The sequence below is a fragment of the Malania oleifera genome, chromosome 9 (assembly GCF_029873635.1).
Source record: "Malania oleifera isolate guangnan ecotype guangnan chromosome 9, ASM2987363v1, whole genome shotgun sequence".
Taxonomy (NCBI): Eukaryota; Viridiplantae; Streptophyta; class Magnoliopsida; order Santalales; family Ximeniaceae; genus Malania; species Malania oleifera.
This window is the reverse complement of record NC_080425.1, coordinates 39,734,362-39,762,220: the sequence shown is the minus strand read 5'-3', so window position 1 is coordinate 39,762,220 and position 27,859 is coordinate 39,734,362. Positions and strand designations below refer to the sequence as shown.

At 37.8% G+C, this 27,859-nt stretch overlaps 1 protein-coding gene across 1 annotated transcript; it reads left to right on the top strand.

Annotated features, from left to right (window-relative positions):
- Positions 1–27,859, top strand: LOC131164743 (cytochrome b-c1 complex subunit 6-1, mitochondrial). The gene is made up of 5 exons (XM_058122174.1): positions 1–174; positions 354–414; positions 11,069–11,153; positions 27,462–27,551; positions 27,632–27,859. Coding segments are annotated over exons 2-5 (210 nt in total). The 5' UTR covers positions 1–174; positions 354–412; the 3' UTR covers positions 27,665–27,859.

Below are 27,859 nucleotides of genomic sequence, written 5' to 3'. Positions count from 1 at the left end.
AAGCGGCACCCGAAGGTCTCGAGCTACACAAATTTGAGTCACGCATGTGCACCATGTATCGTCAGCAGGGTCACCGCGAGCACTACTCGACTCCTTCCTTCCCCTTTATATTCATTTGCTAAGCAAAGAAGAAAGGCCTCGTTTCATCGGCTGCTTCCGTTCGTGACTTCGTAGGTAACCTCTTGTCTCTTGTAAGCCCCTTGTGCTTCTTATTCAATGGATTCATATTTCAGTTGTCGGATCTGCCTATTGACCACGAAATCTCGCTGTTCAATCTGCAAAACTAGGGTAGTTTTATTTTGCATGTTTTAATGGCTGTTTCTTCTCGTCCTCAAATTATGGTATTTGCGCAGGTTAACCCACCGGCAAGCTCTGTTGCAACTGTACTTTCTGTGATATCTCTTCATTTACTATGTGGGTATATTTTTTTTTTTCAGTGTTAATTCATTAATGATAATGACGATGACGACGACGACGACTGCATATGTTTGTCATGTTGATTGTTTTGGATTAGTTACTGTTTCTGCTTTCTCAAATCCATTTACCGTGTATATGAGAGCATGGAGTTGAATCCTTCGTTTTGGAATTCTATATTCTTTCTCGTTCAAATCTACATAATTCCAGATCTATAAGTATTAGGGTTGCTGAAATTCGTGAACTTTCTGAAGAAGTAAATTTTCATGGATGTCAAACAACATGTTTCTGGTAAAGCAAATATGGTTAATAAATGATGAACACGTAAAATGACTATGCCGGGTCAACATGTAGAGATTGGATTAGATGTTGCCTTTCTCCTGCTAACTTTTCTGTCATTATTGATTCAGTGGAACACATGAAACTTGGATTTTAGTTATCTCAGAGAGTGTGCAAAGGTTATTCTTTGTCTCCATTTCTCTTTGTATTTTGGTGGCACATATCTTAAGTAGAATAATTGATAGGGTTTTAGACAGGGCTTTGTGTTGGTGGGTAGGGTTGACGAGGTTGTTTTTCTTTTGTAATTTGCAGATGGTACCAATTTGTTTCATTATTTTATGATGTTGTCTTTTAAAAATATCCTTTTTCTATCTTTGAGTGAGTTTAAGGTATAAGTATTTATATGGTAAGAGTGTTTTAGGTGCCACTAATTTGAGCTTAGATGTTGCTTCGGTTTTATCTTTTCTTGTAGGTTGTGGGGTATTAGAGTGACCTATAATGTATTGAGGTGTTCTTTCAGGGGGCAATACAAAGGTTTTGTTTTTGGGATCTTGTGGTTGCTTGGGTTTCTAAGTGCCTTGATAGTATTAAGGGAGATTTTTTCTTATTTGTGGTGTGGTTTGATTTCTTTGGTCTAGGCTCTCTCTCTTCCATTTTATTGTTCTCTTTTGAAGATTGTAGTTGGGGTTGGTACTGTGTTGGAGCTTTTGATGAGGGATTTCCTTTGGTTAGGGATTGGTGTGAGGAGGGACCATTTAGTGAGTTGGGAATTGGAGTGTAGGTCTAAAGCTGAAAAGGAGCTAGATCATGGCAATTTGGTGTGTAAGTGGAGAATTGGTTATAGTTTTTCCCCTTATAAGTTAATAGATTTTTGCACATGTGATTAAAAGTAAATTTGATTTGTAGGAGAATGGGTGAGAAGCCCTTGAAAATTAATTTTGCAAATTTCACCATTGGTCTTTCCATTTATTAAATGAAGTGGGGGACGGTTCTTACGTTGAATACTTGGGTTGGGGAGCAACCCTTTTTTAGTTACCCTACCATATCGTTTTGCTTTACCACACTATATAATGCATCTTATTTTTTATAATTATTTTTCTTTTTATTTTTTTAGATTTTGATGGGGATTATATTTCTTGGCTCCTTCATGTTTTGTGCATATCTTAAGTATAGAAGGGCTGTGGATCTTTTCTAATTCCTCTGTTTGTTGGTTTCCTTTTTGTCTTACTACCCACAAGATTTGAGCTTTGGATCATTCTAGGATTGTAAATCCTTTTATTAACATTGCATACATTCCTCTAGTCTCTTCCCTCTTGTTAATGGCATTTGGGAAGCCCATGCACCTCTAAAGGTCAAGGCTTTTGTTTTGATACCCACCCTTAATTAAAACCAACAATTTGCTATAGCAGATGAGATCTTTGAGACTTTGTCTCTTGATGTGCGCACAATGTGCTGTGGTAGCCATGAATTCTATTCTCATTTTTGTTACTTTGTTTGCTAGATTCAGCTTTATGTTATTTAGATTTTATGGTGAATATTGAATGCGTTTGAGTACATTGGTGGCCCTCTTGTTGATTTCTTTATAGAGGTTTTCAAAGTTGTAAGGAATCTAGAAGATTATGATTTTTTGTGGTCTTTGCAATGTTTTAGGGGTTGGAGAGGAGTGGTTGTGTTTTAGTGGTTGATTCACTCCTTTGCAATTGTTTAGGACATCATTGTCTTCCTTGCTTCTTTGTGTGGATTTTTCTTCTAGATTTTGTAGGCTTTGTTGATTTGAGTTTTGTTGTAGGTTCTCATTCACTTCTTTTTCTTTCATTTTAGTTAATTGAATTAGTTTGTTGTATTTTTAGATTTTTTTGTTTGTTTTTTTTGGGCTATTTTGTGATGGTTCAAATTTTAGGATATGGTTTTAATTTTTTATATATTATTAGTACGCTCTTGTGCTTAAAATATGATTAACATTCATATCTTATTCCATACATAGGTGAAGGGTATATTGATAATATTTTTGGAATGCTTACTAGAATTTCTGTCTTGAACTAAACGCTAAAATAACATCCTGTCATCCTGTGTGTACTTCCTCATAATCCTATAGCATACTAACAAAAAAAAAAAAAACAAAACCAAGCCTTAGTCCTACTAAGTGCGGTCGGCTATATGAATCCTTTTCCACTAATTTATGCGATCATGGACCATTTCTTTTGATAGATTCAAGGATATTAAATCCTTACGCACTATCTCCTCCCAATTTATTTTAGGTCTACCCCTACCCGTTCTACTGCCCCCCACAGTAACTAAGTCACTTTTCCTCATAGGTGCACTATGTGGCCTACATTTGAAGTGTCCATACCATCTGAGTCGTCCATCCCTTATCTTATCTTCTATAGGATTTACACTTAACTTACCACGAATATGTTCATTCCTTAATTTATCTTTCAATGTTATACTACTCATCCATCTAAGCATTCTTATCTTGGAAACTTTTACTTTTTGGATATTATGTTTCTTCATCGCCCAACATTCCGATTCATATAACATAGCTGGTCTTATAGCTGTCCTATAAAACTTCCCTTTCAATTTTAAGGGTATCCTACGATCACATAGCACACTTGAAACACTTCTCCATTTTACCCAACCTGCTTTAACTCTATGCATTACATCATCTTCAATTTCTCCTTCAGTTTGCATAATAGATCCAAGGTATCAAAATCTACGAGTGCTTTTTATTTCTTCATCATCAAATTTAACTTTGTCTCCAATATTCCTCCTATCATTACTAAAACTACATTTCATATATTCTGTTTTATTTCTACTTATCCTAAAGCCTCTAGATTCTAAAGCTTCTCTCCACAATTCTAACTCAGTCTCTACTCCGTCCCTAGTTTCGTCAATTAATACAACATCATCTGCAAACAACATACACCATGAAATCTCTTTTTGAATACTCTTAGTCAATTGATCCATCATTAAATAAAAAAGATAAGGGCTCAAAGCAGATCCTTGATGTACACCTATGGTAATTGGAAATTGTCTTGTTTCTCCATCTATAGTCCTTACACTAGTCATTACTCCATTGTACATATCCTTAATGACATCGGTATGCTTATAACATACACCCTTTTTTTCTAAAACCCACCATAGAACTTCCCTAGGTATCCTATCATATGCTTTCTCAAGGTCAATAAATATCATAAGCAAGTCCCTCTTCTTTTTCCTAAACTTTTCCATTAATTTTCTTAAAAGATAAATAGCTTCTGTGGTAGATCTCCTAGGCATAAAACCAAATTGATTTTCTGAGATCTTCGTTTCTTACCTTAATCTTTGTTTAACTACCCTTTCCCATAGTTTCATCGTATGACTCATAAGTTTAATTCCACGATAGTTATTACAATTTTTAATATCTCCTTTATTTTTGTATATAGGTATTAAAGTGCTTTTCCTCCATTCATCTGACATTTTCTTAGTTTTTACAATTGTATTAAATAAATTAGTTAACCATATAATTCCATTATCACCCAAGCATTTCCAAATTTCAATTGAGATGTTATTTGGTCCCATAGCTTTCCCATTTTTCATCTTTTTAGTACAAACTTAATTTCGTTAACTCTAATTGTGCGAATAAATCTTATATTTTTAGTATTTTCCTTATTTGACAATTCTAAGTTTAAGCCTTCTATTTGGTTTTCGTTAAACAACTTACTAAAGTAACTTCGTCATCTTTCTTTAATATCTTCGTTCTTAACCAAGACAATATCATCATCACTTTTTATACATTTTACGTTTCTTAAGTCCTTGCTCTTCCTTTCTCTAGCTTTAGCAAGTTTAAATATATCTCTTTCCCCTTCTTTTGTACCTAATCTATCATACAAACTATTAAAAGATCTATATTCACTAGCGGCCCTTTTTGCATCTTTTATTGCCTCCTTATATTTTTCAAAGTTATTTCTGTTTCTATATTTTTGCCATGTTTTATACCAAATTCTTTTTGTCTTCATGATTTTTTGTACATCTTTATCCCACCACCAACTCTCTTTGCTATTCGAGAATCTTCCCCTTGATTCACCTAAAATCTCTTTTGCTATCTTTTTAATAGAGTTAGCTAATCTATTCCAAAGAGTATTTGTATCTATCCCATCCTCTAGGGTCTAGTCCCTATTTTTGATTATTTTATCTTTAAATTTTATTATATTTTCTCCTTTTAGGTTCCACCATTTAGTTCTCCTACATTGGTTTATTTTATCATTTTTCTTCCATTTTTTAATACATATATCTAACACTAATACTCTATGTTGTGTGGTTAGGCTTTCACCTGGAATAACTTTACAATCCTTGCATGATAAACGATCTACCCTCCTAGTTAAAAAAATATCTATTTGACTTCTATTTTGTCCACTTTTAAAGGTTATTAAGCGTTCTTCACTCTTCTTAAAGTAAGTATTCATTATACTAAAATCATAAGACATAGCAAAGTCTAAGATCATCTCCCCAGACTCATTTTTGTCTCCATATCCATATCCTTTATGTATCCTGTCATAATTTTTATTATCTCTTCCAACGTGTCCATTCAGATCTCCTCCTATAAATATTTTCTCAGTCCTTGGTATGCCTTGTATAATACTATCCATATCTTCCCAAAATTGTCTCTTAAGATTTTCTGCTAAGCCAACTTGAGGAGCATAAGCACTAATGATATTTATTATCTCTTGTCCTAATACCATTTTGATTTTTATAATTCTATCCCTTACTCTAGTTACATCCACAACGCTATCTTTTAAGTTTTTGTCTATAATAATGCCTACTCCATTCTTATGTTTTTCTTTTCCAGTGTACCAAAACTTAAATCTTGATTTATCGATTTCTCTAGCTTTCTCCCCAACCCACTTAGTTTCTTAAAGGTAAATTATATTAATTCTTTTTCTAATCATTGTATTCACAATTTCCATTCTTTACCCTTAAGTGTCCTTATATTCTAAGTTGCTAATCTAATCCTAGTTTCCTGAACTAACGTCTTTACCTACCCACGTCCAGAATGATGCAGGAACTTTCGCATATTTGACACCGTACCCGGGCCCTGACATGACGCGTAGCTTTGGGGCGACGGCCTCGCCCACCCTCGCCCACTTTTCGCTACACCCGGGTGGTTCAAGTGCAACGGGTTGCTCGTAGGGGACGTCCTAGCAAATATTTAGTAAGGATTCATATCATATTGATCTGACAAATTTTACGTTGACTGTCAGCTACTTAACGCAACCCTCCTCCTTTACCCGGGCTTGGGACTCACTGTGTGTGAAAAAATTATGACATTAGTGATCATTCTAGAGGAACGCTAGTGATCTTGTGGACTAAACGGTTCCGTAGATTTCAAATACTTGGGAGGTAGGGTGTAGCGTGTATAAATGTGGAGATTTAGGGAGATGATATAATGATAAGAGGATGATGCAAGGTGGAAAGCAATTGAGGCAACGTTTATGTAGGACAGCTACGTAATAGAGAAGAGGAGAAAACTAGAAGAGATTATTGAGTGAAAATAGGGAAGAGAGGAGAGAATAGAAAGAGGAGGCAAAGAAGGAGAAGATGGTGGAGGAGGAAGGAGAAACAAACATGAGAGAGGGAAATTTGAAGTTCAATTCATAATTGTATGACCATCATACAATGCAAAAAATGTATGTATACACTCGTAACACTAAAAATAAAATGAATAATTACAAAATAATCTAAAGCATCTAAAGCTACGTAATAGAGAAGAGGAGACAACTAGAAGAGATTACTGAGTGAAAATAGGGAAGAGAGGAGAGAATAGAAAGAGGAGGCAAAGAAGGATAAGATGGTGGAGGAGGGAGGAGAAACAAACATGAGAGAGGGAAATTTGAAGTTCAATTCATAATTGTATGACCATCATACAATACACAAAATGTATGTATACACTCTTAACACTAAAAATAAAATGAATAATTACAAAATAATCTGAAGTATCTAAATGTTCTAAGTAACACTAAATTAACTAAATCTATGATAATATCTAGGTTTATTGATTTAAAACAAACTTTGCAATTTTAAAATTTGCAACTTAATGTAATCACGTAAAATTATACACAAATGTCCTTCATCAAATTGTCCACAAGTCATCATCCATCAAATTCTCCTCGTAAAGAACTGGGTCTTGAATTTTCCCCCTCTCTACTATCGTAATGTGTTATGTTGAGTGTTTCTGCATGTTTGTTGCATGCAATGACAGATGGGTTATGCAGTCAACATGTTTAGATTGAAGGATCCCTTCGATGTAAGAATAAAGTTGGGAAATGGGATTTTCTTTTTGTTTTTGTACATAATCCAGCGTGTGATTGTTGAGTGAGGAGCTCTGCGGTGGAAGTGAGGTGGTTAGCTGATGGTATGTTGGTTTTTGAATAATTGAGAAGGCTTTTTTAAAGTGTAAAATAGGGAGATTACTTTATTGGAAAGTGATATGACCTGCACAGAGGGTGAAGTTTTGGGGGCTAGGATTGGTATCATAGTTATCTGGATCACATTGTGTTTTGTGTTGTGGAACTGGTCGAGTGGGGGCTAGAGTAATAGAGATCACCTTGTAAGTTGGGAGATTGTGTGTAGATCTAAGAGGGAGGGAGGTTTAGGTCTTGGTGTTGGTGTCTATGAACATTTCTTTGGTGGGGAAATGGTTATGGCACTTTCCTTTAGAGCATAACTATATTTAGCATAGGTAATTCATAGTAAATGTGGCCTCTTACAAAATAGGTGGGATGCTAAAGTTGGGGTTAATTATACTCATGCGAGTCCTTGGAAGTTCATGTCTTGGATTTATGAGTTTTTCTTTCCTAAAGTCCAATATATGGAGGGTTATGGGGAGTGCATTCGTTTTTGGGAGGATCTTTGGGTTGGGGAGATGCCTTTGGCTATTGCTGTCCCTTGCCTTTATCGAATCTCTGTCCTTCATAATAATACCCCTATTGCTGATTTTTTAAAATTTTTTTTTTTTTACAAGGGATAGTCTCTTGGAATTTCTATTTCAGGAGAAATATGAATGACAGAGATTAATGAGTTGGCTCTTTTAACCAATCGGCTTGATTCTTTTCACGCTCATTTGGGGAGTGACAAAAGGGTTTGGAATTTAGATTCTTTTGGGGAATTCTCTTGTTTTCTCCTACTTGACTACTGTAATGGGGATTATTTGATCTGGAAAGCTAAAGCTCCCTAAAAAATAAAAGGTTTTATTTGAAATGCAGTGTTTGAAAGAGTTAATGCTAATGATTTGCTTCAGAAGAGAAGGCCTAATTAGGCTTTTCTCTGCATATTTGTGTCCTTTATTTGAGGAGTGGTGAGGCTTGTTCACATCGATTTTTTCTTTTTTCATTGCCCTTTTACTTGGTTTTTCTGGAATTAATTTTTGGTATTTTTGGTGAAGATGGGGTTTGTCCCTCCACTTTGAAGGCTTTTTATACAATCACTCGTCGGGTTTTTGGTAAAGGGAAGGATAGGAAAGCCTTGTGATGATGCATTGTTATTATTTGGTGTCTGGTTGGAGAGAAATGCAAGGCTTTTCAAAGGGATGACTACTGCTAATAATTTGCTTTGGAGTAGAGTGGTATATGTTGCGTTGCTGTTGGTGTCGGCTAGCGGATTTTTTTGTCATGTTTCTTTGGAAGACCTGCAGTGGGATTGGTTGGTTTCGCTTCATTTAGTTGGCTTTCAGTTTATGATGAATTTTTGTTGTATATTATTGGAATTGATGTAAAGGGATGATTTTTATTCTCCCTCTTCTATTTTCCATTTTTTTTCTTCTCTTTCTTTTTTCTGCTGTACATTCTTCTCTCCTCTCATAAATTCGTTGTTATTAAAACAAAATCTAATATTGGGAATAAAAAACTGGAGACGAATTGAACTTTGGGGATGACAGGGTGAAGATAGAATTGATAACAACTCATAAAGGAAATAAGCGTGCTGGAGGCCTATCTAGGGAGGAGAGTGACAGGAAATGCTGCGAGAAAGGAGCTGTCTTCTTGGCTGAAGGAAAGGCATGGGAATCCAGAATCCTGCTTCTCTTTTGAAAGCTCTCTAAAGCCAAAATCTTCCCCACACTTCCCAAGCAAATAAGGCAGGCTAAATAAACTAGGGTCTTTTGATTTCCATGTTTACCTTCTTGGTAAAATTTGTTTGATCCCTATTCTATTCATATTTTCTGTCTCCTCCTAAAATGAATTCACTTTAAAATAACCTCTTTTGTGCACGTCCATGTTAAGCTTTCCTCCCTTCTGATTGATTTCAATTGCCTCCTTGTACAATTGGAGCTTGAAGGACTCCACCTCCTGAGAGTGTGTGACAGGAAAGCTGCATTCATATTCATACCAGTTACTTGCGATAATAACTTGCAATTGACATGGGCATTCTTATCTCTACCCGGCTAAAATAGTCGGGAAATTGTTATTTCAATGAACAAGGTTATTTGTCATGGCCTACCTCCAACTCTATGTACTGCCAAATGTCCTCCAAGTGCTCCTCAATCCGCTTCCAAACCCCCCTTCTCCACGTCATGTCTGTACCTTCATTGGCTCTCTTTAGTGTTTTCTTTAGTAATACATTTTTGCTTTATTGATTAAAAAAATATGTTCTCATGATTGTAAATGTGTAAAATTACTGTAATGCTGATTACAAAATTGATGACCAGCATCAACTTTGCATCTGCATATTACTTAAATTAATTAATTATTAATTATATTACATTTGCATTCTTGCAAAAGGTCTAGACTAGCAGTGCACACTGGGATTGGACATAGAGACGCTTGGTGTGGTCTCTAACAATCCCAGTCTTGGGATGTTCTAGAAAATTTTACCTTGGTGGCTCGAATTTGGGTGTTCTAAAGGGACTTCCTAACCCTTAGCCTTTTCTTAAGCTGCTTAAGTGTCCATGTGTCATTCATGACATGTTTTTCCTTTTATTTCCTCTCATCCTCACCATGTGTAATGATTGGATTCACTAAAAAATCCATCTTTTTGATTAATTGAGGTATGACAAGTTAGTCCATCATTTGAGGATGACATCTTGCATCATTTGCCTCTCTTCTATAAATTCTATTCTCCTGATTATTCCTCAAAGGAGGATCTTTTTGGCATTTGAACAATTAAGCTTTGTGTCCCCCCCCCCTCTCTCTCTCTCTCTCTCTCTCTCTCTCACACACACACACACACACACCCTGATTTTGGATTCTCACTAGTTCATGGAATTCCTTCAACCATCAGAATACCTTCACCTGCCATGATCCATGCTTGGCCTTATTGGGGCCCTCTCTAGAACAGCATTATTTGTGTGCAGCAAAGCTGCACTCCTTTTTCAGGAACTTCGATATTTGACTTACAATGGAATTAAGAAAATGGTTTCATCTATAATCCACAAGAAACATTTTTTTTGGCCATTTAACGTGTATAGACATCTTACCATTTGGACTGTTTTCTTTACAACGATCTCCTCCACTGTAGGCAATCAATTTAATGATTAGAATGCTGAAACATACCAATAATTATGATCACTTTATATATGCACTTCAGTGTTTTCTCAATTCAGTGTATCTTCATTTTCTTCATAAACAAGGCCTGTTGTTTGAACCAAGTGTTAGAGGTTGAACACTTTAGTATCGGTGGTTGTCATGAGCAATTTGAAGTTATAGAATTACTTAAAACTTGTAGCTGTTGCTTGCTGAAAAATCAAACTAACTACAATACATCCCTCTTGCTCCTATTTTTTTTGACATGTTGCAGTTCACATCTAGTTTATTTTGCCATTTTGTTTAGAAAATTTCCATCACTGATTTGCTTGTAAAAGCCGGGTTTTTTTTTTAAGACACTGATTGCAAAGCTTTAGTGAATACAAAAATATATTGCTAAATCTTGTAGCAATTACATTCATGTAAATGGACACAATGACAACTATTAGATTGTCATTACATTCTTTAGAATTTATGTGATAGTCCAAACACCTGTTTTTGAGAGGTTAAAGGATTGAAGGATGCAAACTTCTTAACATTATGCATAAAGTTTCAAACTTCAAATGTTCACTTGAGAGGCTTGAATCTACTGGTTGATTTTTCAAAAGTAGTGCTTTGGAAATATCATGTATAACATAGTATTGCCAATAGTAACATGCTTTTGATACAAGGTAAGATGCAACTAATTGAAACTAAAGCATTTTAGCCAGATACCTGAATCTGTAATTTCAGATCTCTGTTTGTTGGGCAGTAAAACTTGGTAAATATATTAGTACTTTAACTAGAACCATGATCTATTTACTAAATTTACCTATTTTATTGTTTGCCTTTTACATCTTTCTCTTTTGTGGTAATATGGTGCTTACTCTCTTTCTTTTATTTAGGGCGGACGAGGAAGTTGCTGATCAGAAGAAGTATCTTGAAGAGGCTTGCAAGCCAAAATGTGTAAGGCCACTTCTTCAATATCAGGTGATTTCTAGCTTACTGAAAATATGAAAATATGGAAGTTCCTGTATTGCTTTCCATTAAGGCTCCTAACTTGGGGAAATGTGTTTATTTTGCAAGTATGTTATTGAGACTGCCCTTGATGGTGTTTGAGCATCCATGTCATCGAACCAAACTTGGTTATTATGTTCTACACTTTTGAAATGAGTAATGTTTGGTTGGGTAATGGGAATCTGTTGTATAGTTGGCTTAAGAGCATGCCTACTTAGTGGAACACCTATTCCTTGTGGAATAGGGCTAAGGAAATTAAAGAGCAAAAATATCCTTTTCCTCTCAATTTTATTTATACATATATAGAAATCTTATAATAAAATTGTAGTATTTTTAATTGCATTAATGCAATAAATATTATAATATCATTACATCATAATATTTAATATTATTATTGTAGTAATGTGTTGAGGACAAGGGGTAGTATGGTGATAAGGACTCATTGTGCCAAGATTTGAGCATGGTCAATACCTCCTTGTCCCCTTTTATCCATGTTCCTATAAAATATTGTTGTACAACAAGAAGAAGAATCTGAAATCCCATTAGGTGAGGTTGGCTACATGAATCCTTTTTCGCCAATTCACTTGATTGAGGACATTTTCCTTTGCTAATTTAAGAGCTATTAAGCCTTTCTTCACAACCTCATTCTAGGTTATTTTAGGTCTACCCCTACCCCTTTTACTACTAGCAACAATAACTAACTTCTCACATGAGCGGTGCTTGGCTTGTGTTTTAGAGGCCCAAACCATCTAATAGCCTCTCCCTTTTCTTTTCTTTGACTGGTGTTGTGCCTACTTTATTGTGTATATGTTCGTTCCTTAATTTATCTTTTAATGTTATACCACTCATCCACCTTAACATTCACATTTTGGAAATTTTTTCTTTTTGTTCGTGTTGTTTCTTAGTTGCCCAACGTTCTAATTCGTAAAGCATGGATTATAAATTAGGAATTCGCTCATTGCTTTTCCTAATTTACTCCTTAACCCTTTAGAATTTTTGTATTTATTTTTGGTTGCTTGGCACTCCTACTTCTTTCTAGAGTAGGATCCATCCCTCTTAATCTAGCTTCAGGGGCATTAGGATTAATCCATGGTCGCCCATTTCCTCTAGCTTCTCGAACACTTTGTGACCGAACTCTATCAAAACCACTAGCATTGCCACTACTAGAGCCACCACCCTGTTCATAATAATTACCACTTCCACCGGTTCTTGCTCTAAATCTTTGTCTCTCTTCCCATTCTTGTTGTGCTCGTATGCTTTCTTGTCGAGCAAATCTCATTATTTCCTCATTTGAATCCTCGTCGCCTCTCAAATTTTCAAAATCTCCTCTGATTTGAGCTTTTCTGCCTCATTTTGCCTTTTTTGTTTGTCTTTCTTTTTCTATGCATATTGTTGTAGATGTTTTATCATTTCTTCTCTCACTTGTGTGTTACATTGGGACACGAAGACACCTGACCTTTTTTATGTGCCAAGTGTTGTTTCAATTGCGTAATTCCTCCTTTAATTGTCTTTCCTCATAATTTACATAAGACAACATGTCTACTACCTTCTATTGGAGTAGCAAAATGCCAACCAATGTCTTCACTAGGTAGCTCTTCAATTCCTTGTCTATCATGTGGCATATTGGTGCTTGATTAGATGACTTCTACACAAGTAAACAAAAAAAAGTTATCATCCTTAGACAATAAATTAAGAATAAAATGGTACATAATTAATTAATTAGTTAATTACATAACAATATTACATAAATGATGGATTAAATTTAAACTTCAAGTTACTAAATACTAACTATTAAAAATTTTAGTTGATTTATACATATATTATACAATAGTTTATATTAAAATTTACAATTTAAAAAAATAAATATGGAATTGTAAATCTTACAATTTAATTATTTAAATGGTAATATACTTGGACTTGAGTCACTTAAGAGGTGAGACTTGACTAATTTTGTACAAATTAGAATTTATTATAAATTGTAGATCTAATATTAAATTATTAATTGTCAAGGACCTCAAGGTATTAAAAAATATATGTAGAATATTAGTTAATAATTTTTTACTAAATCTGTACTCTTAAGATTTATAATTTATGTAAACTATAAATTGAAATTATAAAACAAACTAAATTTAAAATTGAAATTTACAATTTATATACTAATTAAATAAACTAAAATTTAAAGCAAACTAAAATTTACAATTTATATAAAGCAATAAAGCATAAATTAAAATAATAAAACAAAATAAATTATTAAGCAATAAAGCATAAATTGAAACAATAAAACAACATACATACCCACTGGCCCCCACCCACTACCTAGTTACCACTTACCCACTCCCGACTCCCACTCCCACTCCCACCGGAGCTGCGAGCCTGCGACTGCGAGAGAGCTGCTGGCTTGCTGCATCTGCAACCACGTACTACCTAGTTACCACTTACCCACTCCCGACTCCCACTCCCACGGGAGCTGCGAGCCTGCGACTGCGAGAGAGCTGCTAGCTTGCTGCAGCTGCAACCTGCAAGCCTCCAAATTTTGGAGGAATCGAAGGCTTCGAATGGAGGAATTGAAGGCTTCGAAGATTCGAAGCTGATTTTTGGGTTCTTGGACGAAGGAGACGAATGATGGACTGAGGGAGACGAAGTTGATTTTGGGGGTTTTAGGGATTTCGAAGCTTCAGATCAGTAGATTGAAGTTGTACGTATGAAGGAGACGAAGAATCGAAGAGTGATTCAAGTGAAGAGGGAACTGAACTCAGCTTGCGGACGACATATCTAAGGGTTCGAAGGCTCGGAGCTGCTCTTCGGTTCTTCGGACTTTGGAGGATTCAAATGACGATATTAGACGAAGGAGAGATGAACAAAGTGGAGTAGATTCGAGGAGATAAGGTACGCTCGGCCATAACGTGCCGTAATGGACGTTATGTTTCGTAACGTTAGTGTAACGACCGTTACCCATGTGAATTTTCGGCTTGCCGCTAATGCGTTCTGTAACGGTATCGGCGTCCTGTTTTTCCGTTACGTAACGACCGTTATTTAATACCATGCTCATGGGTACTAGACAATGGATCTTCCTGACACATGACCAACAAAAAGGATTGGTATGGTTCCCTTAAGCCTCTACATGAACCTATGAATGTGATTGTTGGAAATAATGCAAAGCGTCCAATGGCAGGCACTGGATCCATTTCCCTTAAGACGACAAATGGTCAAGGTTTCCCTTTCAAATGTGTTATATGTTCCTTACGAAGAATTTGTTATCTGTAGCTGCTATCACTGATCGTGACTATGAAGTACGATTTATGAAAACAAAAGCTGAGATCATCGATAGCAATGACAACATAGTGGGTGAAGGTATTCGAAAGAATAACATGTATGAGTTTGTGGCACTTGCTGCATTTGCTAGTGATAGAACTAGCAAACTTTGGCATGAAAGGTGTGGATACATCTCCTATGCAGTTTTAAGGGAGATGCAGAAAAAGAAAATGGTGGTTGATCTGCCTGTAGTAGTTGATACTACAGAACCTTGCGAAACTTGTATGCTTGGCAAGCAACATCGTTTGGCATTTCCACAAGAGAGCAACAATAAGTTGAGGTTTACTCTAGAGCTGGTTCATGCAAATTTTTGTGATAAAATGTCTACTCTTGTATTAGGAGGATCTCTATACTTTATGCTGTTAGTCGACGATTATTGTAGAATGATGTGGGTGTATTTTATTCGTAATATGGCTGAGGCTCTTGTGAAATTTAAGGTGTGGTATAAACTTGTTGAAAATGAGACAGGTTTGCAGCTAAAGAAACTTCAAACAAATCGAGGAGGTGAGTTCATCTCAGAGGAGTTCAACAGGTTTTGCAATGCACTTGGCATCGGGCGCCAATTGACAGCACCACATACTCCACAACAGAATGATGTTGTGGAACGCCGAAATCGCACTGTGATGGAGATGGCCAGAGCAATGATGAAGGCACGAGATCTCCCAAATTCATTTTGGGTGGAAACTGTTAATACAACTGTGTATATTCTGAATCGATGCTTCACTAGAGCTTTGGGAAACATACACCTCATGAGGCCTACTCTGGTAAGAAACCCTCGGTCTCTCATCTTAGAACACTTGGTTGCAAATGTTTTGTGCATGTTCCTAATGAAAGACGAAGGAAGTTAGATGACGAGTAAAAAGTGCATCTTCATGGGATACAGTACAGAGTCAAAGGCATATAGTTTGTATGATGTAAAGCATAGTAGTCAAAGGCGCAAGGCGCACCAAGGCACAAAGGGTACTTGGAGCCGAGGAGCGAGGCGCGAGGCAAAGGTGTGCGCTTCACGAAGGTGAGGCACACAATTATTAAAATTGTGTACAATGCCTATTTGGTGGGTAATTGATATAAAAACACATCAATAGTTATATTAGAATTTAAAATGTCAAAATATTCAATATTAATTAGACAACCAAGTACTAAGTTCAAGTGAAACAAACATAGTTCAACATAAGTAATTCTGCATGCAAGATTTCAAGCTTCAAATTAGAAATGAAAGAAATTGCTAGCGCATCTTCAATATCAAAAGAAAAAGTTCTATAAAACAACAGCTAAAGTTAGTAAAAAAATGTTATATATTAATCTATTTTAGAATAATGTATAATTTGTACTCTGCATTTCCAAACAAATTACAAACAATGGCAAAATTAAGTAAAAAATGTTAAAAATTAATTATAAAGTATAAACTTGCATTAAACTACTCAATTAATTACACATTACATAATATTAACTTAGAGGCTTAATGCAAGTTAATATTATAAAAAGAAGCAGTTGGTAGGGCAGGAACTGAAGAACTGAAAAAAGAAGAAGCAGAAGAAGAACTGAAAAAGAAAAAGAGTTGAAGAAGAAGAAGAAGAAGGAAAAAACAATAGCAAAATACTAAAGAAGAAGGAGAAAAACAACAACAAGAAGACTTACTAGTTTGAAGCAGCTTGACAAATCACTAAGACTAGTGATGACGACTCAATGGCTCAAAGCCTCTCTTTTGTTCGAAGGCTTTGGCGAAGGCTCTTTTTCTGGCGGAAGGCTCAAAGACTTGAAGACAAAGGTCGTGTTGATTCGAAGGCTTGAACCTTGAAGACAAAAAGCACTTTCGAAGGCTTGAAGACTCGAAGGCTTGAAGATGAAGGTGTTTTGTGCTGGTTTGAAGTGTTGAGGACGAAGATTGTGCTGGTTCGAAGGTTTGAGGACGAAGATTGTGCTGGTTTGAAGGCTCGAACCTCAAAGACGAAGGGCTCCTACAATGGCTCTTTTGCTGGTGAAGGCTCGAAGATGTGAAGACGAAGCCTAGACTACTGGTTTCGTGTTGGTTCAAAGGCTCGAAGACAAAGCCTAGACCTGCTCTTTTGAGTCAAAGCCTCTTTCTAGGGCTGGTTTGAGTCTAACTGCATTTTCTTTCTTAAAAGGTTAAAAAAAAATGAAGTTAAAAGGCCAGATATCTGAGGCGCGACTCATTGCGCCTCGAGCCTCAATGCGCCTCAGTATGCCTGCCTGCGCCTTTTGTAGGTCGCCTCACCTCAACCCTGATGAGGCGCTAGCCTTATTGCCCCATTGCGCCTCGCGCCTAGGCATGCCTCACGTTTGACTACTATGATGTAAAGGCAAGAAGATTGTTATCGGCCGAGATGTGATATTTGATGAAGGACCACACTCGGTAGGAGATAAAGATCGGCCCACTTTATCATCAACTGATAAAGTAACCCACAAGGTGTCTATCTCAGAGCAGCAAATTGAAATGAATGATGAAGAAATTCAAGACTAGCATTTTGCACCAGTAGCACATGTTCAGAACCCACACTCTAGGTGGGTGCAACGACTCTTTGACGAACACAATCCACAACTTTTGAATCAAAATTCACAACCTGATAGACCTCGAAGGTCAAAAAGAATAGAGGAGTAACAACGATCAGTAGAACATTCGGTAAATATGACCTTAATGGTCGAAATAATCAGCACAATTAAAGAAAGTAGCCTAGATGAGGCATTGGTTAATCCAAAATGGAGAACGACAATGGAAGCTGAATATGAAAGTATCATTAAAAATGATACTTGGGAGATTGTGGACCGTCCCTCTCATAGGAAGGTAATTGGCACAAAGTGGGTATGGAAAACAAAACACAAGGTGATGGTACTTTAGAGAAGTACAAAGCTCGCTTTGTTGCGCAAGGATTCTCTCAGGTGGAAGGTTTTGATGTTACTGAAACCTTTGCACCAACAACTTGCATGAAAACAATCTGCTTGGTTTTGGCTACTACCGCACATAGAAGATGAGTACTAATCCCAAATGGATGTGAAGTTTGCATTCCTCAATGGTCATCTAAAAAAGGAAGTATATATGATGCAACCACTTGGATTTGAACTCTAAAATTCAAATAACAAAGTGTGCAGGTTGAAGAAAGCCTTGTATAGGCTAAAACAAGCTCCCAAAGCTTGGTACCAGAGAATTAATTCATTCTTTACTAATTATGGATTTTGTAGAAGTACTTGTGATGCAACTTTATATGTACTAAAAGTGAATGGGATTTATGTGATAATAGTACTATATGTAGATGATCTTGTACTTAAATATGACCATGAGGAGAAGAACAACAACATCCGAGAAAGCCTATGCTCAAAATTTGAGATGACAGAATTGGGGCTACCACACTTCTTAGGCATTGAAGTGTGGCAGCAATCAAGAAAGATCTTTATCTTAGCAACATTATGTTGAGAAGATATTGAAGGCATTTAGGATGGCAAAATGCAAACCAATTGTTACTCCAATGGAAGTAAATATGAAGCTCTCCATTGAAGATCCCTCTCCACTAGTTGATATGAAGAAGTACAGAAGCCTAATTGGGAGTTTGGTGTACTTGTGCGACACAAGGCCTATTATCAATTTTGCGGCTGGCATTCTGAGTAGATTTGCAAATGAGCCAAGAGAAATACATTAGAAGGCTAGAATGAGGGTCCTTAAGTATATAAAAGGGAATCTTCATTTTGACATCTTTTATCATTCAGGTAACTCCCTAATTGGATATTGTGACTCTGATTGGGTAGGAGACTGATTCTAGAAAGTTAGTCTTTGGATATTGTTTTCTATTTGAGAATGGAATTATCTTTTGGACAAGCAAAAAGCAGCCAATAGTGTCGCTATCCTCCATTGAAGTCGAGTACAAGTCAGCTTGTCTCACCTCATGCGAAGCTGTCTGGATTAGAAGACTTCATGCAGATATTGGGATGACAACAAATATCGCAACTTTGATTTACTGTGACTATCAAAGTTGCACAGCCATCACTAAGAACCCAATGCTCCATGCAAAATTCAAGCATATTGAGATCCAGTATCACTACATACGAGAACTCATTGAGGATGAGGTTTTAGAGATGAAAGTATTGCCCAACAGAAGATAATCATGCAGATATCTTCACCAAAGCCTTGGGTAGTTCTGACTTCTAGAAGCATCGTGATTATCTTGGTATTGGTCCAAGAGCTTAGTTCACTATAGGTGGACATTGAGGGGTTGTGTTGGTATATGTGTGCAATGCCCACCTCCCATGAGTTGAAAGACACATTTACCTGACATATGGCTCTAATGAGGTCGAAGTGGTAGACCGCAATGGTACCATGAAGACAGAAGACTTCCTCTTCCGGGTTTTGCCCCCAGCGGGGGTTCGGGGGCAGCGCCACCGGTGGGGGGACGGAGGGGTCCATGGGCTATCGACGAAACGGTATAGCCTATCTAGTGTGAATGGCAGCCACCGTTCATGGTTGGTGAGCCACTGCCACCTACCATGGTAGGTAAGCCGCCCATGTGATTTTGCCCCAAGACAGAGGCTATAAATGGAGACCCACCCCCCACCGAAGCTAAGTACACAACCTCCACTACAAATTGTGTCATCTTCTGTTTCTCTACTTGTTGTCCTTTCGCCATTGAAGCTTATCTAGTGAGCGCATGGTTGGACATATTTTTTGTAATCTGATTGTTGGAGTAAAAGTTTTTTTTGTCTCTTCAACAATTTCTTTTAGCAAATCTTGGTGTTGTTTTTACAACAATAAATAAGGACACCAAAATTTTACGTGGAAAACCCTCCAAGGAGAAGGTGAAAAGCACGCGGCGCACCGAGCAAAAAAAGCCTCCGCTATAATAAAGGGGCTTACAAAAATAACAGTCCCAAATTTTTACCCAAAATTTGAGACACCCAACAAACAAAAAAAGAGGTACAAGTAACTTCTGGATAAATCCCAAACCCAAAAAGTTACCCTCTTTTTACTCCACACACACAAAGTATGGAACACCTCTCACAAACACACCCCTAATAGTGCTAAGAGAAATTCTCACACTGCAGCTCCCCTTTTTGTTGCTGCCCTCACTTGTAATCTCTTCTCTTAGTGCATCAACTATTTATAGAGATGTTCAACCCACAAAGTGAGAAACTAAGCTGTACTTTCATATGGAGTCTACTTTTCTTCCTTATCCATGTGCTCCTTATTTATTCCTTTCATTCAGCAAAGTCTAGTTTTTGCTGTCACCCAATCATGTGCCAACCTCCTTTGCTAAAAATTGCCCAATCATTAAATGGGCGTGGGTAGACATTTGTCTACTAAAATGGGTTGGATTCTAAAAATAGGCAAAAACATTGTGATGTTTCAATTGCTGTCCATTATAATGGGCTGGGTCCCAACAGGAAACACCCCCCCCCCCAAGACAGTTGTTGGTGAATGACGGCCACCATCCATGGTTGGTGAGCTGCCGCCACCTACCATGGTAGCTAAGCAGCCCATGTGATTTTGCCTCAAGACAAAGGCTATAAATGGAGACCCCCCCCCCCCCCCAAAAAAAAAAGCTAAGTACACAAACCTCCACTGCAAGTTGTGTCATCTTTTGTTTCTCTACTTGTTGTCCTTTCGCCATTGAAGCTCATCTAGTTAGTGCATGATTGGATAGATTGTTGTAATTTGATTGTTGGAATAAAAGTTTGTTTTTTCTCTTCAATTGTTTCTTCTAGCAGATCCAGATGGTGTTTACAATGACTTCCAAATAATCATAGTCTTGTTGGGGTCCAGCCCATTATAATGGACAACAACTGAAACAACATAATGTTTTTGTATGTTTTTGGAATCTAGCTCATTATGGTAGACTAATGTCTACCCACGCTCATTTAATGATTGAGCAATTTTCAACAAAGGAGGCTGGTGCGTGATTGGGTGATAGCAATTTTGCTTAATGAAAACAATAAATAAGGAGCATATGGATGAGGAAGAAAAGTAGACTCCATGTGAAAGCATAGTTTCTCACTTTTTGGGCTCAACGTCTCTATAAATAGAGGCATTCTGCTTAGGTCTTGATGCACCGAGAGAAGAGATCACAAGAGAGAGCAGGAACACAAGGGGGAGCTGCTGTGTGAGAATTTCTTGGAGCACTATTAGGAGTGTGTTTGTGAGAGGTGTTCCATCCCTTGTGAGTGTGGTGTAAAAATTGTGAGGGTAACTTTTTGGGCTTGGGATTTATCTAAAAGTTCCTTGTACCTCTTTTTTTGTATGTTGGGTGTCTCAAATTTGGGAAAAAATTTGGGACTGCTATTTTGGTAAGTCCCTTTATTATATTGGATTTTTTTTTTTTTTTGCTTGGTGCGCCTTGTGCTTTTTACCTTCTCATTGGAGGGTTTTCCACATAAAATTTCGGTGTCCTTATTTACTGTTGTAAACAACATCAAGATCTGCTAGAAAAAATAGTTGAAGAGACAAAACAAACTTTTATTCCAATAATCAGATTACAACAATTTGTCCAAGCATGCGCTCACTAGATGAGCTTCAATGGCGAAAGCACAACAAGTAGAGAAACAGAAGATGACACAACTTGCAATGGAGGTTGTGTACTTAGCTTTGGTTTTTTCTTTTTGGGGGGGGGGGGGGGTCTAAATTTATAGCTTTGGCTTGGGGCAAAATCACGTGGGCAGCTTACCTACCATGGTGGGTGGCAGCGGCTCACCAAACATGGATGGTGGCTGCCATTTATGCTAGATAGGCCATACCGTTTTGCCAGTAGCCCCTGTACCCCGCCGTTTGGGGGGGGAGGGGGGGCTTTACCCCTCATAATCCCCCACCGGTGGCATTGCCCTCGGATCGCCACTGGGGACGCTACCCCTAGACCCTCGCAAAGGCAAGTCTTCTGTCTTGATAGTACCATTGTGGTCTACACCTTCGACCTCATCTGAGCCGTATGTCAAGTAAATGTGCCTTTTGACTCATGAGAGGTGGGCATTGCACACATATACCAACACCCCCCTCAATGTCCACCTATAGTGAACTAAGCTCTTGGACCAATAGCAAAAGCATCACGATGCTTTTGGAAGTCGGAACTACCCCAGGCTTTGGTAAAGATATCTATATGATTATCTTCTGTTGGGCAATATTCCATCTCTACAACCTCATCCTCAATGAGTTCTCATATGTAGTGATACTGGATCCCAATTGCATGGAACATCAAGGTCTTAGTGATGGCTATACAACTTTGATTGTCACAGTAAATTAGAGTTGCAATATTTGTTGTCATCCCAATATTTGTAAGAAGTCTTCTAATACTGACAGCTTCACATGAGATGAAACAAGCTGACTTGTACTCAGCTTCTGTGGAGGATAGCGATACTATTGGCTGCTTTTTACTTTCTGAAATAAATGTCTCCAGCCCAATTAGAGTCACAATGTCCAATTATGGAGTTACCTAAATGATAAGAGATGCCAAATGAAGAGTCCCTTTTATATACTTGAGAACCCTTATTCTAGCCTTCCAATGTTTTTCTCGTGGCTTATTTGCAAATCTATTCAGAATGCTAATTGTAAAACTGATATCATGCCTTGTGTTGCACAGGTACACCAAACTCTAAATCAGGCTTTTGTACTTCTTCATACCAACTAGTGGAAAAGGATCTTCAATAGAGAGCTTCATATTTACCTCCATTGGAGTAATAACTGGAGTGCATTCTGCTATCCCAAATGTCTTCAATATCTCTTCAGTATAACATTGCTGAGAGATAAAGATCTTTCCTGGTTGTTGCCACACTTCAATGCCCAAGAAGAAGTGTAGTAGCCCCAAGTCCGTCATCTCAAATTCTAAGCATAGGTCTTCTTGGATGTTGTTGATCTTCTCCTCGTGGTCACCTATAAGGACAAGATTATCTACATATAGTACTATTATTACATACATCCCATTCTCTTTTAGTTTCCTGGTTGTTGCCACACTTCAATGCCCAAGAAGAAGTGTAGTAGTCCCAAGTCTGTCATCTCAAATTCTGAGCATAGGTCTTCTTGGATGTTGTTGATCTTCTCCTCGTGGTCACCTATAAGTACAAGATTATCTACATATAGTACTATTATTACATACATCCCATTCTCTTTTAGTACATATAAATTTGCATCAGAAGTACTTCTACAAAATCCATAATTTGTAAAGAATGAATCAATTCTCTAGTACCAAGCTCTAGGAGCTTGTTTTAGCCCATACAAGGCTCTCTTCAACCTGTACACTTTGTTATCTGAATTTGAGAGTTCAAATCCAGGTGGTTGCATCACATATACTTCCTCTTTTAGATAACCATTGAGGAATGCAGACTTCACATTCATTTGGAATAGTACTCGTCTTCTACGTGCAGTGGTAGTGAAAACCAGACAGATTGTTTCCATGCGAACTGTTGGTGCAAAGGTTTCAGTAACATCAACACCTTTCACTTGAGAGAATCCTTGTGCAACAAGGCGAGCTTTGTACTTCTCTAAAGTATCATCACCTTGTATTTTGCCTTCCATATCCACTTTGTGTCCATTACCTTCCTATGAGGGGGACGGTCCACAATCTCCCAAATATCATTTTCAATGATACTTTCATATTCATCTTCCATTGCTGTTCTCCATTTTGGATTATCCAATGCTTCATCTAGGTTACTTAGTTCCTTAAATGTGCTGATTATTTTAGCCATTAAGGCCATTTTTACTAAGTGTTCTACTGATCGTTGTTGCTTCTCTATTCTTTTTGACCTTCGAGGTCCATCAGGTTTTGAACTTTGATTCACTGGTTATGGATTGCATTTGTCAAAGAGTTGTTGCACGCACCTGGGGTGTGGGTTCTGAACAGGTGCTACTGGTGCAACAGGCTGGTTTTGAATTTCTCCATCATTCATTTCAATCTGTTGCTCTGAGAGAGACACTTGGTAGGTTACTTTATCGGTTGATGATAAAGTGGGCCGATCTTTATCTCCCACTGAGCGTGGTCCTCATCAAATACCACATCTCGATTGGTGACAATCTTCTTTGCCTTTACATCATATGATATGGCTTTTACTCTGTATTGTATCCCAAGAAGATGCACTTTCGACTCTTGTCATCTAACTTCCTTCGTCTTTCATTAGGAACATGCACGAAACATTTGCAACCAAATGTTTTGAGATGAGAGATCGAGGCTTTCTTACCAGAGTAGGCCTCATGAGGTGTTATGTCCCCAAAGTTCTAGTGAAGCATCGATTTAGAATATACATAGTTATATTAACAGCTTTTGCCCAAAACGAATTTGATAGATCTTGTGCCTTCATCATTGCTCTGGCCATCTCCATCACAGTGCGATTTCGATGTTCCACACAACACTAGTTTGTTGTGGAAATTGAGTTCCGTCAATTGGCACCTGATGCCAAATGCATTGCGATATCTGTTGAACTCCTATGAGATGAACTTGCCTCCTCGATCTGTTTGAAGTTTCTTTAGCTGCAAACCTATCTTATTTTCAACAAGTTTATGCAACACCTTAAATTTTACAAGACCCCAGCCTTATCACGAAGAAAATACACCCACATTTATCTACTAATCGTCGACTAGCAACATAAAGTAAAGAGATCCTCGTAGTGCAGGAGTACACATTTTACCACAAAGATCTGCATGCACCAGCTCTAGAGGAAACCTTAACTTATTGTTGCTCTCTTGTGGAAATTCCATATGATGTTGCTTGCCCAACATACAAGCTTCACAAGGTTCTGTAGTATCAACTACTATAAGCATATCAACCACCATTTCCTTTTTTTGCATCTCGCTTAAAACTGCATAGGAGATGTGTCCAAACCTTTCATGCCAAAGTCTGCTAGTTCTATCACCAGCAGATGCAGTAAGTGCCACAAACTCATACATGTTATTCTTTCCAATACCTTCACCAACTATGCTGCCATTGCTATTGATGATCTTAGCTTTTGTTTTCATAAATCGTACTTCATAGTCACAGTTAGTGATAGCAGATACAGATAACAGATTCCTCTTAATTTGAGGAACATATAACACATTTGAAAGGGTTTTATCTTGACCATTCGTGGTCTTAAGGGAAATTGATCCAGTGCCCTCCACTAGACACATTGCATTATTTCCGACAATCACATTCATAGGTTCATGTATAGGCTTAAGGGAACCATACAAATCCTTTTTGCTGGTCATGTGTCGGGAAGCTCCACTGTCTAGTACCCATGAGCTATCTCTTGGTACTGTATAAGCAATTGAGCACATCTCTTGTGTTACCATGAAGAGATCTAATTCTGGTTCAACACAATTTGCTACCTCTCTGACATTCCACGTGGGCTTTAAAGTGCCATTCTTTTCATCGTGGATTCATTTTTTGAAATTCTTGACCGCATGCCCTTTTTTATTGTCGTAGTAGCATGAACCAGAAAATCTCTTCTTGTTCTTTCCCTTCTTCTTTTCATCATTATTCTCCTTGCCCTTGATCCTCATAGTGAAAGCACTACTGCTTTTAGGTTCCCTTGTTCTTAGCCTCATTTCCTCCTCCAGTAGTAAGGCACAAAATTCTTCAAAAGTTAGTGCAGGAGTTCTAATCTGCGTGTTAAGTGCAGTTACCAGATTGTCATACTTTGATGGCAGAACTCGAATACATCTTCAAGCTAACTCCTCACTAGTCTTTGCTATGCCAATTGCCGCCATTTGATCATATAGATTTTTTATTCCGGTGATGAATATTTCTGCCAGTTCTCCATCATGTAGTTTTTTTGCAACAAGTTGATTCTCCAAGTTCTGGATGCGTGTTTGGTATGTTGTTTCATATTGATTCTTCAGACGACTCCATGCATCTGAAGCCTTGGATGTGTGCTGGATCAACGTTAGTACAAAATCAGATACACTTGTGACAATAACACAAAGTGTATCTGCATTCTGTCTCTTCCATGCTTTGACAAGGGCAACATCTGGAGGGATGATCATCTTAGGATTGGTGGGATCAGGCGTGTCAACTGGTTCTAGATCCATAGCTTGAACTATATCAAGTAATTCATATGTATCTAGAATAGCACTAATCTTGAACTTACACAAAGTGTAGTTCGTGCCATCTAGCTTTCCTTCTGTGAACGCTGGCGGATGTATCCGAAGTGCTGGAGGAGATGCAACAATTGAAGATGAAGCTCTTGCCATTGCAACGTCTCAACAATTATAGTTGTTTCTTCTCAATTGCCCTTAGCTTAATACCATGTAAACAACACCAAGATCTATTAGAAGAAACAGTTGAAGTGACCAAACAAACTTTTATTGTAACAATCAGATTACAACAATTAGTCGGACCATGCGCTCACTAGATGAGCTTCAATGGAAAAAGGACAAGAAGTAGAGAAACAGAAGAATGACACAACTTGTAGTGGAGGTTGTGTGCTTAGCTTCGGTGGGGGGGTGGGGGGGGGGGGGTTCCATTAATAGCCTCTATCTTGGGGAAAAATCACATGGGCGGCTTACCTACTTTGGTTGGTGGTCGCGGCTTGCCAATAGTCCTCGAACCTCGCCGTCTGGGGGGTGTTGCCCCCCATAAGCCCCCACTGGTGGCGCTGCCCCCAAACCCCTGTGGGGGCACTACCCCTAGACCCTCGGAAGGGAAGTCTTCTGTCTTTATAGTACCCATTGTGGGCTACCACTTCGACCTCATCTGAGCCGTATGTGAGGTAAATGCGCCTTTCAACTCATGGGAGGTGGGCGTTGCGTGCATATACCAACAAATGGTTGGGTTCCCACATTGATTGTAGAAGGGGCTGGTGGTCAGTTATTAAATGCGAGGGAAAACCTCACGCCATGAGTTAGCTTTTGGGGTTAAGAAGGCCCTAGACCTTCAAACACTAATATCAGAGCCTTGGTTCAACATTCTCTCCAATGGTTGCCTTGCCGGGAGAGATCCCGATGTGTGAGGGGGAGATTGTTGGGTTATCCCACATCGGTTGTGGAAGGGGTCGGTGGTTAGTTATTAAGTGTGAGGGAAAGCCTCACCCCATGAGCTAGCTTTTGAGGTTGAGAAGACCCTAGACCTCCCAACACTACTATCAAAGCCTTGGTTCAACATTCTCCCCGATGGTTGCCTTGCCGGGAGAGATTTCGATGCATGAGGGGGAGATTGTTGGGTTATCCCACATTGGTTGTGGAAGGGGCTGGTGGTCAGTTATTAAGTGTGAGGGAAAGCCTCACCCCATGAGTTAGCTTTTGTCAAATATCTTCCCTAATTTTTTTTAAAAATATGGTACTCTTAATGGTTACCTGCGAGCTTGACATTTAATGTTTAGTTGAATGTCAATTTTATGTATAGTTGTGGGATGTGCGTCTGTGCTTATTTGAGCAAAATTTTGACAATAATCTCCAAACTGTTTGTATCATCTTGGGTGCAGTCTTGAATTATTTCCTTGATCCTAATGCATCTCTAGTTGTGACTTATTCTTAAATTTGCAACATGTTGGTATTTGAGAATAGTTGCTGATTTATTTTTTCGCACAAATTATTTGTTAAGAATTTGTTAAATTTTCTGCATTTTAATAGCAAGAGACATAACTGGTCCAAAACAAGATATACAAGTTTTGTTCTTGTTCATATATTGTTAGATATTTATGTATTTTGTTTAGTTAGTCATGTAGTCATGTAATCTTGTTGAGCTGATTTCTGAATTCAGCAAATGATTGGTGAAGGCCATGTTTCCTTTTAAGCTTTAGGTTTTTAATCATTTGACGAAGTCAGCCAATTACCCTGGAAATTAAATACACCACCATTTTTGGTATATGGTGACACAATTGTATCTCTCTTGGTATTTTTGCTCGAGTTTATGCATTAATAGTCAATCATCTTTTCGTTACTAAATCTCATTTTCTTCTTGAGCATAGTTTTTATTTATTTATTTACCTACTGATAAGTAGAACATAGTTTTTATGTTGCATGGAGGAGCTGCAGTATGAAGTTTCTAATATGAATGTCTCCCATGTACCTAGGCATGTGTTAAGAGGATTGAAGGTGATGAAACAGGGAACAAGCACTGCACTGGACAATATTTTGATTATTGGCAGTGTGTTGACAAATGCGTAAGCCTTCATTATTTTTTTAATGAAAGTTAGTACACTGTTCTGACTTGCTACTGAAGCCATTTTGTAATCTAATACAGGTTGCGCCAAGGCTGTTTGCAAAACTGAAGTAACTGAAATTTTTTTTTTGGGTATAGTGCCTTCTGGTCTTCTTTTAGTATTGTTATTATAATTCGACTCCAGCAGCTGCTTCCAAACTTGAATCTGCTGCTCTACTGGTTATGCTTGTATGGTACCTTTCCTCGTGAGCATGCATTTACATGGGTCATGAATTAATATCAATAAAAGAGGATTTTTGGGGTTGAGAA

Excerpts from the sequence above, each read along its gene's own strand:
- LOC131164743 (XM_058122174.1), top strand. Across the intron at positions 11,154-27,461 it reads GGCCACTTCTTCAATATCAG|GCATGTGTTAAGAGGATTGA; the intron begins GTGATTTCTAGC and ends CCATGTACCTAG. Across the intron at positions 27,552-27,631 it reads GGCAGTGTGTTGACAAATGC|GTTGCGCCAAGGCTGTTTGC; the intron begins GTAAGCCTTCAT and ends AATCTAATACAG.